The sequence below is a fragment of the Mesoplodon bidens genome (assembly GCF_964165515.1).
Source record: "Mesoplodon bidens genome assembly, chromosome: 2".
NCBI lineage: Eukaryota > Metazoa > Chordata > Mammalia > Artiodactyla > Ziphiidae > Mesoplodon > Mesoplodon bidens.
Genome location: NC_138177.1, coordinates 128573006 through 128589300, shown reverse-complemented (window position 1 = coordinate 128589300; position 16295 = coordinate 128573006). Strand labels below are relative to the sequence as shown.

General features: G+C 36.7%; 1 protein-coding gene across 1 annotated transcript in view; it reads left to right on the top strand.

Annotated features, from left to right (window-relative positions):
• Nucleotides 1–257: 257 nt before the first annotated feature.
• IL23R (interleukin 23 receptor) overlaps nucleotides 258–16295 on the top strand; it is a gene marked incomplete at its 3' end in the record, with an annotated part of 52796 nt that continues 36758 nt past the window's right edge. Inside the window, exons 1-3 of the mRNA XM_081225393.1 lie at nucleotides 258–447; nucleotides 3498–3794; nucleotides 10255–10378. Coding sequence (XP_081081519.1) covers nucleotides 378–447; nucleotides 3498–3794; nucleotides 10255–10378 — 491 coding nt within the window. The 5' untranslated portion in view covers nucleotides 258–377. The remainder of the gene's footprint in view (nucleotides 448–3497; nucleotides 3795–10254; nucleotides 10379–16295) is intronic.

The window sequence follows — 16295 nt, the reverse complement described above, 5'->3', positions numbered from 1 at the left end:
CATCAGGGGTTAGAGCAGAAAGAGATTTCTGATAAGAGAGACAAGATTAGGAGGAATTATATTTTATCAAGGGCCAAAATGTCCTACTAAGGTAATTCATAGTGATTTTTGGAGGGTATAAAATTCCATACTTTTGCTTTACTCCTCAACCTGTATTCTACCTCCTCGCACTCCAGTAACTCTTCTTTGCCCTGTTTCCTTTACCTCCCTCTTCCTTCCTTTTTTTCTTCCTAATTAAAGATTCTCATCACAAACAACTGTTAGAAAAAATGTTATGCCTTTTAGTATTTTATTGTTATTTTATTAAAATATTACAACTTAAACATTTTTCATATTTTTTCTAGAGGGCGACAAAGAGCTCTTTCCTGCTTTCAGGCATGAATCAGGTCACAATTCAATGGGACGTGGCAATAGCTCTTTACATATTCTTCAATTGGTGTCATGGAGGTACAGTGTTTTGAGTACCTATTGCTATTTTTTATTCAAATAAAATATTGAGTGTTTATTATGCTCATGGCATTATGCTAGGATCTCTGAAGAATAAAAACTTATTATGTTCAAAAAATTATAAGCATATAAAATTATGTGGAATGAAATAAAGTCCAACCTCCCTCCTAATGCAGGATTCATTTATCAAGCATCCTAACAGACAGACGTCTAATTCTTATACCAACATTTCCACGAAGGAGCTTATTGTTTTGAGTTGGCATATTCTATCTTTGAACATTTTTTTGTTTGTTTTTTTTTTTGTTTGTTTGTTTTTTTGTTTGTTTTTTTGCGGTATGTGGGCCTCTCACTGTTGTGGCCTCTCTCGTTGCAGAGCACAGGCTCCGGACACGCAGGCTCAGCGGCCATGGCTCACAGGCCCAGCCGCTCTGCGGCATGTGGGATCTTCCCGGACCGGGGCACGAACCCGTGTCCCCTGCATTGGCAGGCGGACTCTCAACCACTGCACCACCAGGGAAGCCCTATCTTTGAACATTTTTAACTTATACAATAACTCATCAAACATTTCAACTTAATTCAATTCCACAAACCATTTACTGACGGTTACCGTGTGTCAGGTGCTGTGCTAATCCTTGTATTCCTTTGTGCAGTAGTATTATGTGCTATTATTATTCCTATTTTGTAATTCACACAAACATCTGGCATTATGACAAAGGCATACACAGATTTTAGGAGTCCAGGAGGGAGATCATCAGAAGTTCAGGCAGGGCAGCCATCAGCATTTGAGAGTTTCTGCATAGCATCCTGGGCAGGCGACAGGGATTCATTTACTAGGAGATAAGCAACACCAAGGCAGGGTGCTAGACCTTGAAGGAAACTTTGCAAATCATGAAAGTTACTCAGAAGAGTGACAAAAGCAAAACTGTCTTCTGTAGGTTGGGACACATTACATTAGAGATATAGAAGTACCCCACCTTGAGAACTAGAATCCTTCCAGCAGGATACTGGACACTTCCAGAGTCAGATCAACAGCTATCCAAGAAGATTTAGTAAAAATAAGACACCAGCTACTTTTTCCAGCTTCTGGAAATATGCAAATGATAAGTAGGACTTCTGTTTATATATCCAAGTGATTAAGATAAAGCATAGAGAAATAAGACAAGCCCGTGTCATGTGGTATTAGAGACCTACCAGCTGTCCATTAAAAAATATTTTATATATTATTGTTCAATCTGCTATGAATATTTTTAATATCATCCAGACTATCTTTTCCATGTTTTCTACTAGAACAATATTTTACCCCTTTTTAACAGCCTTGCTGAATAAAAAATATACTATGTTTAGCATTCTTCTGACCAATCTAAAAAAAAGAAGAAATTAATGTTTTATATGACTTATTTTAACATATTAAAAAGAGAAATTGACAATTTTTCATATGATTTTTTTTTTTTTTTTTTTTTTTTTTGCCGTGCGCGGGCCTCTCACTGTTGTGGCCTCTCCCGTTGCGGAGCACAGGCTCTGGACGCGCAGGCTCAGCGGCCATGGCTCACGGGCCCAGCCGCTCCGCGGCACGTGGGATCCTCCCGGACCGGGTCACGAATCCGTGTCCCCTGCATCAGCAGGCGGACTCTCAACCACTGCGCCGCCAGGGGAGCCCTGACTTATTCTTATATAATCCATGTTGATTCCTGCTGATTACTGATTTTCTTCTATGTACTGAAAAATGATCAACTTACTAATTCATTCTTGAATATTGTGAAGCTCAGCGGTCCAGTGTTTCTGGGGTTCTTCTTTATTCCACTTTTGAAAACCAGGAGAATATTTGTCCAAATCTGAAGTCTTCTGACATTTTTGATATTTTCTGTGTATTCTCAAACACTACTTGCAATGGTTTCATGAAAGTATTCACAGATTTTTTAAGGTGCTCAAGATGCAGTTTGTCTGAACTTGAATTGTTGAACTTATTTAAAGCAGTCAGATGCTTTCTTAAAACGTCTTTTCACGTCTTTGCCTTCAATTCCCTATTGATAATGATGGAATTATTTTTATCATTACTTCAACATTTAAATATTTATAACTTATATGTAAATGTTCATTACACAAATGGCCATATTCAATTATGTTTATATTATTAAAAAGTTAATTCTTTAAGCTTTGAATTCCAAAGATAAGAACCCTTAAAAATCAAATACTGACCTTTAATTATCACTATTTTGATAAGGTTTTAAGATATTCTGATACAGGTATTTCCAGAAAAAGCCTACAATAAATTTTCCTTGATGTGAATTTAATTTAATTGATATTGCATTGCATTGTCATTCAAGTTTATGAAAATGACTTTATTGTCTTTTGGTTATAAAAATAATACGTTATTATATAATTTTTAAAACACAGAAATATACAATTAAAAATAAAAAATTACTCTAACACACAGAGATTATCATTGTTAATATCTTAGTGTATTTCTTTTTAATTCATTCATCGAGTTATTTGTAACATTGAGCCTCCATTAAATATGTTGTTTTGAAACTTGCATTTCAACTTAAAAATGATGAATTTTAAGTGGTTGTCAAGCAATAAATTTTTGCAGTTAGTAATTAGTACTGATTTTACTCATTAAACTCATAGTTTTCTGTTAAAAGTAGCCTTTATCAAAGAGTGAAAGATTGAGTAGCTGGTGAATGGGGTTTGGATTCTGCAGTGCCAATTCTTATTCCTAATGTTACCTTTGAAAAATGAGGTAGACTCAAAATGTCTCAGTCCTCACCTTTAAAATAGGAGAGCTAATCATATTTGCTCTTTAGATGTTAGAGAAACTTAAAGGCTGAAAGCTGATTCTAGTCTTGTGTCATGCTGATGAACATCAACAGAACACGGTAAAAACACACTTTGCTAAACTAAACAAATGATACTCTGAGTCCTAAAACTCTTTTCCAATGGAAATTATTCAATTAATCGAAAAAAATTTTTAAATGCAATAGCACATTCTTCTGAATCTCTGGTTTTAATGCTTTACATGGAATTTTTAATTTTATCTATTTGTTTTCCAGGAATTACAAATATAAACTGCTCTGGACGCATCTGGGTAGAACCAGCCACAATTTTTAAGATGGGTATGAATATCTCTATATATTGCCAAGCAGCAATTAAGAACTGCCAACCAAGGAGACTTTATTTTTATAAAAATGGCATCAAAGAAAGATTTCAAATCACAAGAATTAATAAAACAACAGCTCGCCTTTGGTATAACAACTTTCTGGAGCCACAAGCCTTTATGTACTGTACTGCTGAATGTCCCGGATATTTTCAAGAGACACTGATATGTGGAAAAGACATTTCTTCTGGATGTAAGTGTTGAGGTGCATTCAAAATCCAAATGAAAGTTAGTCTAACAATTAACTGGTAATTACCAATCTTGTCTAAAAATAGAGGCAAATTAATATAGTTCACTTCTTGTATTAGTTTAATGTAGGAATTGCAAATTCAAATGTCTCCAGGGGCCAGGCTGGTGAAATGTGTGAGTTAAGGAGGCTGGTGGGATCCTTGCAGAGAGGAAAGCACAGAGATGGTCTACTGGGCTCAGCCACTGCCCAGCTTCAGCATCTATGAGGGCCCAGTATCCCTAGATCTTTGGACACTTCAAAAGAAGACAGAAGTGTAAATTTTCAGTGTGAACTCTACAAACTTTAAATGTTTGTATGCCAACGCACTCAAAAAATAATTTTCCAACACTAGTCTGGCCAAACACAGCATATGTGAAGGGCAGCATCCTCAGATTTTCACTGTTGCTCTTTTCATCTGTTTTTTACTTAACATCGTTATCTAAACTATTCAATAATATCAACCTTGAAGCAGTTCCCATTGAAAAATGTTGAGGCTAAGATTTAGGAAGGAAAAAAACATTTGCAACATTAGCTTTGTGTCCCTGCTATACTTCTTACCAGCTGTGTGACCTTGGGCAAGTTGCTTAACTAGTCTGAGCCTCAATTCCATGTCTGTAAAATGAGGCTAATTATATTGGCTATGTATGGTAAGCATCAAATTTCAATAATTTATTTGAAAGCATATTATACACTTTAAACTACAACATTAATGTGCCTAAACCCTTTTAAATGCATCCTTTTGATAAAACATGGGGAGATTCTGATACAATTCCCTGCTCCTAATGTCACTGCCCCAATTGTGAATTATTGTGTTTATTATAATCATTAAGAAAAAAATTAATTAAGTTAATTTTTTAAATATTTGGTAAGTTCAATTTGTGTTCATGGTATTCTGAAGGTGTTTAAGTTACTATAGTAATATGGGCTGGCTTGTATAATTATATACTTAACTCTTGGTTCTACTATTATGAAGGAAAAATCAGTTAAGTTCAGCGCGGTTTTAACCCAGAGGTTCATTCCCTACAGCATCTGGGCCCATTTTCAGTGAAAGATAGAGGGCTTTGGGTTTTTGTCATGCTCCCTTTCTCCATACTTTTGAGAATCAAATCTGAGTTCTTCCTCATCTCCAGTCCTCAGCTAGACAGAGCAAGCCCACCTGGCCACCTCCACCTGCCCCTTGAGGGGATGTCTGAGAAGCAGGAGGCTTCCTTGTTCTCAAGTAAGGCTATCGTCCTGCTGGGCTCCTGATCTCTGTGATTTTCAAGAGAGAAGAGCCGTGGGAAGCAGTAGAGGTGAACTAAGGAAGGAAATTAATAGGTTTTGGAGTCAAAGAAAAAATTTATGCCTTAATAATACTAACATGCTAAACTTGCCCTAAATTGTAGGAACTGAAACCACAAGTAGACATCTTATCTGATGTCTAAGGACTTCTTAGTTTGTCCACATCCTCAGGAAACAGAAATAACCCTTCATGCTTAAATACTTTCCTATTTATTCTTTGGGGCTGTGGTGGGGTGTTGAGAGAATATTTCTTTAGAGGGCAAATGAGTAACTTTCAAAGTTGTGTGGAAAGGTTAGTTTTTAATTAAAGCCAGAGTAAGAAAGGAGGCAGAAGAAGTACGCCTCCTTCCCTCTGTTTTAGTTTGGGTGACAGGTTATTGCCAACCGCTCTCCCTGTGTTGCCTGAGGCCCTCTGCCCTCAAACACAACCACCAGGCGATGTTTAGGGCCAGGGAATGGCCTTTTCTCCCCTTCTAGGACAACATATTAGAAGCACTTACACTTTTTGCTGATGGCTGCTTAGAAAGAACATCACCCTTTCCACTTATTTACTTTGTGAGTTGGAACTTCTTACATAGACCTCTGGTTATGAGCGTGAAATTGTAACTGCCATGTAAGGGTGTACTCAAACTCCTGGATTCAAGAACCCCTGTGTTCTCAGGCTCTGCACTCTTAGCAAACAGAACTTTCTATTTAAGTAGGTCAAGCAAAGGTTTTTGAGGGGTTTTGTGGTATTCTAGAAATCACACTGCTTTCACTGGATCACTTTGATTACAGGATATTCATCCTGTGAGCTTTACTGTGTCAACTTATCATCACTGTTCTGAACAAAATGATTATGTGTATTTTTTAAACTGGAGACAAATCATAAAAGACAAAGAGAAGATAAATGAGTCGTTGCTGTTCCTAAAAAGATATCTAAACATATTAAAAAGGTTCTGTACCTTAATGTGTAATTTGTGAAATACAAACTATTATTATCACAGTTTTCATTTTTAGCCATAATCTTAAAAACTTCCTAGATTCTTATCTGTGATTAAATACATGCATATTATGAAAAGTGTTCTATCAGAGTCACACCAATCATGGAATAAAATACTATGTCTTTATTCGTTTAAAAACACCAGATTAAACTATTCATGAAAGTCATATTTCCACATAATCATTTATTTAAAAGTTTAAATATCTTTGACTTAAATTTTAACCATCTTTGATCTCTACTTGTCATCATGTTATCTAGTAGAAGGCACTGAATATTCGTCTTTAACATTGCTACTGAGTCTCATTAGTGACACAATAGGCTAGTCTGTGTGCTCCTTAGGTAAGGAATTATGGAGTGATCTTTGCCAGAAGTATTGACTTTCTTTTAATTTTAAATTCTTCTCATTGTCATTTTATTAATCAAGCCAATCAAGTCATGAAATAAACTTTACTAAGTGGTTGGTATGCACCAAAAATGTGTTAAACGATAGAAATTCAGAGAAGAGGGGATCACAGACAGTGTCTTCAAGAAGCTCTCAGTAGAAAATGATACTTGGCTAAACTCTGAATTAACAAGAAACCTGGCCTGTGAATAGTGAGGGACCCAATGGTAGGGGAGAGGTGCAATTAGTAGGAGAGAGCAGAGTGTTTTTTGCTATCTGGCTGTACAGAAGGTTTTTATCCATGGACGTTTAATAACCTGGCAATGAGATCTAAAAACAATTCGGTCTTATTCTTATAACCATATTCACATTCCCTTCTTTACATAGCTTCACATTAACAAATAGTGTGTATATTTGCATGTGTGTATATAATCCATTTGATCTTTTGCAAAGTTAATTAGTTACCAGACACTTCAGAGAGAATGCTGTGGAATAACATAGCCCCAAAGACTGACAGTTGTCTTTTAGGATGGCCAAATCAGTGATACTCTGTCTGAAACCAGAGGGAAAAAATAACTTCAGCACAGATCACTGAGGGACCGCAACTCAATCAATATCCAAAATGATTTAAATTTATGTTTCCACAGCTACCTCCTTCAAGGCTCAAAGAAAACTTAAAGATTTCTTTTATCCTACTTGGAGTCCAGTTTCTCCCCATTGTAACTTGATACTACAACTCACCAAAATATTCTAAATCATTTTAGTGTGTTCTTGCTGTTTGAAAACAGCTTTTTTTTTGTTTTTTTTCTGAGAAGGCCAATTTAAAGTTTTATTTTTATTTCTTTTAACATCTTTATCGGAGTATAATTGACTTACAATGGTGTGTTAGTTTCTGTTTTATAACAAAGTAAATCAGCTATACATATACATATATCCCCATATCTCCTCGAAAATGTTTTTTAATTGTAAAATCAAATTGTATTCATGTAGAAAGTTTTTAAAATTTTGGACCAACAGAAAAGAAATACTCATAATTTCTATATTCCCATAATCTCACTACTAACAGACTCCCTCTTTAATAATTTGGAATATGTCTTTTTCAGTTTCAGTCTTTTTCTCTCTCTCCCCTTCTCTATCTCTCTGTTTGTCTCTCACATGAGACCACTATACTATACTATTTTTTTCACTTTATCATATGGCCAGTACTTACTTAATTAATTAAACATATTTCTAGTGCCTTCCAAAGGCCATATACTTAAACTGTCTTCTATAACTTTGTTTTTGGATGTATTTTAGGAGTGTATTTTGGGGTGTTAAGGTGGTCTCCAATTCTTCCATTATTAGGAAAAACACTTTAAGAGGTAAACGCTTTTTAGCCAAATATTTTTGTATATCTATGAACATTTCAATAAGGTTGCATTCCTAGATTTAAAATTGCTGGGTCACAAAATATTACTCCCACTTTTAAAGACTGTGATATGTAAAGTGCTCTCCATAAAGGTTGTATCAATTTGCATTCCCACCAGCAGTGTGTTAGAGGATTTCCCTGAGTTCATTCCAATACTGTGGATTAACATTTTTCAAAATCCTTGCCAATTTGATAGATCTAAATGACATCTATTATTGGTTTAATTTGCAATGAGGATAAATTTTTCATATATTTATTTCTTCTTTTATAAGTAGTATTCTTGGTAGATGATTTATTTACAGGTGAAGTGCAAGAACATATTTTTATTTAAGATAAAGCTTTGGGCATAACTTCAGGTGCATAAATGTATGCACCTGAATACATTTTTATTTATTTTTATTTTTATTTTTAATTTATTTATTTTATTTTTATTTGAATGTATTTTTATCCTTTCTGAGCCCCCATCCTTTCCTTTTTTTTTTTTAATGGGAAAGAATTATCATTTTCTTTTTTTTTTTTTCCCTTTTTTTTCGGACGCACAGTGAGGCATGTGGGATCTTAGTTCCTCGAGCAGGGATCGAACCCGTGCCCCCTGAAGTGGAAGTGTGGAGTCTTAACCACTGGACTGCCAGGGAAATCCCTCTTGTCATTTTTTGAGTCGTCAAGTTTCCCAGGCAGTATTGCAAATGTAGGCCCAAGCTGAAAAGTGAGCATATGGTAAACACTCAGTATTTCCATACTTCTTTTTTTATCTTGATTCTTGGTAATTTATTATTGGATGATGCACCTGAAATTCCAGGTGCAGTTCTACAGTTGCTGGGGTTTCATAGGTTTCAGAGGTTCCAAGGGCTCAAACGATGTCATTAGAACTCTCTCATCTTTTCTCATTTCTTGGGTTTTGTTTTCCCCTGTGTTGGCTTCATTCTTAAATAGACTGTTTCACTATGACAGCAAGATGGCCATCAACAACTCACAGCTCACATATTACTCAGAGATAGCAGTTTCAGCAGGGGAGAAGCACCTCTTTTACAATGGCTCCAGAAGAAGATCCTTGGATAACTCTGATTGGTTCATCTTGAGTCATGTGTTCATTCCCAAGGAAAATACTCTGATTAGTTAGCCTAGGTCAAGGGTACACTTCTGTGTGATTGACAGCCCTTGGCATAGGGGTGGAGTGGGGATGAGGTTGGGAGTGAGGGAGATGTCAATTCTCAAAGGGAAAGATGGTAGCAGACAAAAACTAACAATATTCCCCATAATAGGGTCACTCAGAGAAAGAGTTGAGGGCATGGGAGAAGGGAAAAAGAGAGAGAAACCAGAAATAGAATTCTGTGAATGCCAGAAATTTTTAATCTTTTTTTATTGTAGTAAAATGTACCATTTTAACTATTCTTAAGTGCACAGTTCTGTGGCATTAAGCATATTGTACATTAACATCACTGTGTAACCATCACCTCCATCCATTTCCAGAACTTTTTTCATCTTGCAAACCCAAAACTCTGTACCCATTAAACAACAACTCCCCATATCCCCCATCTCCCCAGCCACCATCATTCTACTTTCAGTCTCTGTGTGTTTGACTGTTCTAGATACCTCCTATAAGTGGAATCATATAGTGTTTGCACTTCCATGTCTGGCTTATTTTATTCAGCATAATGTCCTCAAGGTTCATCCATGTTGTAGCATGCCAGAATTCCCTTTCTTTTAAAGGCTCAGTAATACTCCATTGTATGTATGAACACCAAACTTTTAAAGTGGGTAGTGGAATAGGTGCTGGAGAAGTAGATAGTTGCCAGAGTAGAAGGAAAACACCATGGAGAACCGTTTCACAAGAGCCAAAAGGCAGAGAGATTTCAAGGTGGGAGTGACCAAAATAGCAAATGCTGCAGAGGTCAAGCTCAATGATGACTTCACAGAAATCATGGGATTTGTGGACTAGAAAGTCACGATGACCTTAACAACAGTGGTTCTTGTGGAATTGCTGGTCTGAATCTTCATTGTTTGGGGTTCAAGAGTAAATGGGAGTTGAGGAAAAAGACCAGTATAATGGACTTTTAAAAAAAAGCTATTATGAAAAGGAGAAAGATACGTTGGCAGCTGAGGGGAGACAATTTGGAGAGGAATTTTCTTTTTGGATGGGAGGAACTTGATCACCTTAGTATCACCATAGGAGAGGAGAATATAGTAAAGTATATGGAGGAAAGTAGCAATGTTTGAGGGCAAAGTAGGTTGCAAGGTGAGCTGGTAGGGATGGAATGGGGCAGGTGTTGTGTACCAATTGGCCTGGTTTTCCAAATAAAATGGAAAGTTTATCAACTAACTATAAAAAGCTTTATGTTTCTATGCTCCTAAGTGATATATTTTGTTGCAGATCCACCAGATGTCCCTGACAAAGTAACCTGTGTCATTTATGAATATTCAGGCAACATGACTTGTACCTGGAACCCTGGGAAGCCCACCTACATAGACACCAAGTATGTGGTGTACGTGCAGAGGTAGGTTCCCTCCTAACAGTCTAACCTGAGCAATTCCACTCCAGTCCAGCCCATGCTGTGCCTCCAGCAGAGATCCAAGAAATCAACTTTAAATATTAAATGCATTCTTTTTATCACCAACTCCCTAATTATGATCAAGGAAGCTACCAAAACCCTTTTCAGGCCATTAATATTTTCACTCTGTGGGACAATGTTTTCCATAATCTTTCTACTCTTTTTACTCATTGGAGGTAATTGGGGGCAAGGGCCTGATGGGATACAGCACAGCACAGTTTTAAAAGGATCTTTGCTCAAATCCCAGCTCCATCCTTCTTCTAGGGTTTAGGCAATTTTAATCTCTCCAAATTGCCATTTCTTTATCTTTAAAATGGGTTTAAAAATAAAACCTAATGCACAGGGTAATTTTAATTATTTAAGTGGAATTTGGCTTTTTAATTGTGTATCACTGTGCCAGGTCCATAGTCAGCACTATATTCATGGAAGCTATTATTATTAATAATGACCCCCAAATCTTAAATTTGGTGTCTGTGTAGGCTGACCATCTTCCCTGGTTTGCCTGAGACTAAGGGAGCTATCAGGACACAGGACTTTCAATTTTAAAACTGAAAGTAATAATTGAATGAAAGTAATAATTTTCTAATTGGAGTTTAGGAGAGCTTTGTGGAAATGCTCTTCTGTTACGTTCTAATAATAACCAGACTTCAGGAGCCAGACAACCATGCAGCCGAAATCTCTTAAGTTTTATGCTTAAAGACAAATAATTGATCATAAAAGTTATATTACTTCATACTAAATTAAATTGGGAGAAATGTTTCTTTAGTTTCTGCTATTCAGAAACTGCAAAATAGGAAAAGGTTGATGTGAAAAAAATATTTTCCTTCCTGAATGTACATAGTTTAAATGTTTCACTGTTAGAGCAGTTCCTCAGAGCTACTGAGGCTGTCACCTGGGCTATAGTCCTCAGCTTGGCTTGAATAAAACTCTCTTCTATCCCTTAAAAAAAAAATGTTTCACTGTTACATCTAAATTATATCCACGTATGTCAGTCTGTGTTGGACTCCTTTGCTAGTGTTAAAGATGGAAATAATACCATTAATTTGGGGGAAAAATTGTGGGCAAACTGGGCTACGTTGGTCACGCTATCCTTGTTTTGTTTCATTTATTTATTTTTTTTAAAGAATGTCTTTAGGGCTTCCCTGGTGGCGCAGTGGTTGAGAGCCCACCTGCCGATGCAGGGGACACGGGTTCGTGCCCCGATCCGGGAGGATCCCACGTGCCGTGGAGCGGCTGGGCCCGTGAGCCATGGCCGCTGGGCCTGCGCGTCCGGAGCCTGTGCTCCACAGCGGGAGAGGGCACAACAGTGAGAGGCCCGTGTACAGCAAGGAAAAAAAAAAAAAAGAATGTCTTTAGTTTTGTACAATTGATCCTTGAAAAACGCAGGGGTTGGGGTGCTGACCCCTTCGTGTAACTTTTGACTCTCCCAAAACTTAGCTACTAATAGTCAACTGTTGACCAGAAACCTTACTGATAACATAAACAGTTGATTGACATATTTTGTATGTTATATGTCTTATATACTGTATTCTTACAATAAAGTAAGCTAGAGAAAAGAATATGTTATTAAGAAAATCATAAGGAAGACAAAATACATTTATAATACTGTACTGTATTTCTTGATACTCTAAGTTAATGTTGTCTGTTTATAAGATTAATCATCTCTTACTACTGACATCAAAAATGAAAAGATCATGTGAAAAAGAAATTCATGTTTATTTACAGGTGTCACAATTCATGCATTGATAGGGAAGAAGCAGAAATATGATTGCTTTATAATAGCCTAGTATAACTGATATGACTGCTTCATAGTAGCCTAGCCTATACACTAATGAATGAATCATTATAAAATTTTTATGGCATACAATATTGCAGTCATATTCATAATACAGCATTGGAAACTGTTACATTTTTTAAAAAACCACTTACCTGTGAATGACAGGCCAATACGCAGTTTCTCTGATTAGGAAAAACAGGCATACTGTACGGTAATGTAATTCTTAGAAAGCAAAGTTATAGAACAGTAAGACAGTAACACATTATTAATTTTATATTAAATATCACTCACTTTATGCCTATGTAAGGATAGACTAGTATCTACTAGCATCTACAAATATTTTATGCATTTATGACATACCTAAGTTTTTCTTAATTTTTTGATATCTCTAGGCTATGCAGTTCATCTGTGAGTTTTTTCAAATTGTCACAAATCTCCTAAAATTTTTCCAATATATTTATTGAAAATAATCCACCTATAAGTGGACCTGAGCAGTTCAAACCCATGTTGTTCAAGGGTCAACTGTATTTGAAGTACACGTTTTCTCTAGTAATTCTCAAAAGTTTCACAAACTACTTTTTCTTTTATACTTAAAAAAATTATTTATTGGACTCCTACTGTTTGCCAAGCACTGGGCCAAAAGCTTTATATGTGCTACCTCATTTAATCCCCTATACAACCTTGTGTGGTACATATGATTATTTTTCCGATTTTTGTAGACAGGTGACTGAGGCTTAGCTAGGTTAGGTGGTGCATCCAGGGCCACGCAGCTATGAGAGGGAGAGGTGGGATTTAAATCTGGGGTGGCCTGACTGCTTTCTTCCTAGTTTAGTCTTTTCTGCTGAAGGTGCGTGGGAACCCAGATCACAGGGCATATTTGAGAGATGCTATCCAGGTCTCATCATTATGGGAAAGAATAACCTTCCAATCTTGCTCTCTCTCCAGTTGTTAGGTACTCAGAATAACTTTGATTAAGTGAAACATAAAAAGTAACACCTCTATGTTCCAGACATTTTGGGTAAAAACTAGACAGATTTTATGAATACATTGCTAAGCCTGGGGTTACTGGCTACATGTCATGGGCAAGAAGCTCACATCTTTCGCTAAGTAGAGGTATGGTCAGGTAGCAAAGGGATGATGGAAACACTGAGATCAGTGATGGGTTGTATTGCCAAATATATAATATACTAAGCACTGCGCTCTGTATTTCATGTGTCTTACATCTGCAATCCTCAGCTTAACCTTGCTCAGTAACTATTAGAATTGTCCCCTTTACAGAGCTTATGTTACTTCCCCTTAGACATAAGGGAGCCAGGATTCTAACAGGTGTCCAAGACTTATCCAATCCTCCTTGCCTCTGGGATAAAGTAGTCCCCTTGAGATGAAAAGAGTCCATGAGGACAAGAATCTCATTGCAAAGGCAACTTTAGGAATGTGAAAATGAGGGCAGTATGGGAGCAAACACCACAGTTTAAGCTCAAAGAAAAGTTAGGTAGTGCCAGATTGACAGAGAATGCCTAAGTTTTGCTATATCCTGCAGCTTTTACTATCTCATGGATCCACTGATCTTGATTAGTTGGTTAATTCTTTTTCTTTTACTATAACAGCTTTATTGAGTATAATTCACATACCATACAATTCACCTTATTTAAAGTGCACAATTCAATGATTTTAGTATATTCAAAGAGTTGTGCAACCATTACCACAATATTAGCACATTTTCTTCATGCCAGAAAGAAACCCCATCTCCATTAGCAGTTGCTCCCCATCTCCCCCCAACCCTCCCAGCCCTAGGCATCCTCTGTGCATTTGCCTACTCTGGACATTTTATATAAAAGGAATCATACAATTTGTGGTCTTCATGACTAGCTTCTTTCACTTAGTATAAGGTTTTCAGGGTTCATCCATGGTGTAGCATGTATCAGAACTTCATTCCTTTTTATGGCTGACTAATGTTCCATTATTGTATGAATATATCACATTTATCTATTCATTAGTTGATGGACATTTGGGTTGTTTCTATTTTTGGGGTTACTATGAATAATGCTCTACTAACATTCATGTACAAGATTATGCATAGACATATGTTTTCATTTTGCTTGAGCATATATTGATACTTAGGAATAGAATTGCTAGGTCATATGGTAACCCAGTTTAAACTTCTGAGGAACTGCCATACTGCTTTTTTTAATTGAAGTATAGTTGATTTACAATATTATGTTAGTTTCAGGTGTACAACATAATGATTCAATATTTTTATATGTCATATTCCCTTTAAAGTTATTGCAAAATAATAGCTGTGTTTCCCAGTGCTGTACAATATATTTTTGTTGCTTATTTATTTTATAAATAATAGTTTGTATCTCCTAATCTCATACACCTATCTTGCCCCCCCCACTAGTAACCACTAGTTTGTTTTCTATATCTGTGAGTCTGTTTCTGTTTTGTTACATACATTTGTTTTATTTTTTAGAGTCCACATATAAGTGATAACAGAGTATTTGTCTTTCTCTGACTTATTTCACTAAGCATAATACTCTCTAGGTCCATCCATGTTGTTACAAATGGCATAGTTTCGGGCTTCCCTGGTGGCGCAGTGGTTGGGAGTCCGCCTGCTGATGCAGGTGACACGGGTTCGTGCCCCGGTCTGGGAAGATCCCACATGCCGCGGAGCGGCTGGGCCCGTGAGCCATGGCCACTGAGCCTGCGCGTCCGGAGACTGTGCTCCACAATGGGAGAGGCCACGGCAGTGAGAGGCCCGTGTACAGCAAAAAAAAAAAAAAAAAAAAAAAAAAAGGCATAGTTTCATTCTTTTTTGTGTCTGAGTAATATTCCATTGTGTGTGTGTGTGTATATATATATATATATATATATATATATATATATATATATATATATATGTATGTATATATACCACATCTTCTTTGTCCATTCATCCGTTGATGGATACTTAGGTTGCTTCCATATCTTGGCTATTGTAAATAATGCTGTTATGAACATTGGAATGCATGTCTCTTTTTGAATTAGTGTTTTCACTTGCTTCTGATATATACTCAGCAGTGGAATTGCTGGATCATATGGTAGTTCTATTTTTAGTTTTTTGAGGAACCTCCATACTGTTCTCCATAGTGGCTGCACCAATTTTCAATCCCATCAACGGTGTACCAGGGTTTCCTTTTCTCCACATCCTTGCCAACATTTGTTATTTGTAGACTTTTTGATAATAACCATTCTGACACGTGTGAGGTGGTATCTCATTGTTTTGTTCTGTTTTGTTTTGGCCATGCCGCACATCTTGTGGGATCTCAGTTCCCTGACCAGGGATTGAACTCAGGCCCTCGGCAATGAGAGCACGTAGTCCTAACAACTGGACTGCCAGGGCCCCTCTCATTGTTGTTTTGATTTGCATTTCTCTAACGATTAGCAATGTTGAGCACTTTTTCACGTGCCTGTTGGTGACCTGTTGGCTACCCCTAATTTCCTATTTAGTATCATAAAAATGTTCTAATATTTTATAAGATTATTATATATCTCTTTTAAAAGCTATTAACGCATTAACAATTATATCTGTCTAAATTATTTACACATGGTTTTTGAGGGACACACCTTCTTTATCAAGTGAGGAATACTTGCAGTAGTTATGAGTACTGAAATTGTTCTCAGTACCCAAAAAGTCACTTTGAAAGTCTTAAGAATAGATTTATTAAAGAGCAAACTGTCAGAAATATCCATTGGAAAGAGTGAAGGCTTCCGAGTTTTATGTCTGAATTCCAGTTCTGAGACTTATCATTTAGATGTCTTTTATGGTACAAATATCTGAAAACCCAAGTGCAGTGACTTAAACAGACAAGGCCATAGTGGAAGGTAGTACAGAGCTAGCATGTTAATTTAATGATACCCCAAGGAACCAGGCTCTTTCCACCTTTCTCCTCTGCAGCCTTAGTGTGTTGGCCTTAATCCTCAGATGCTGCACATCCAGGCTTCTCATCCAAGTTTCAGGAAGGAAAGAGGTGAAGGGAAAAGGACATTCTCCCATGGACTTCCACTTGCATTTCATTGGCCAGAATTGAGTTACATGTCTACTCT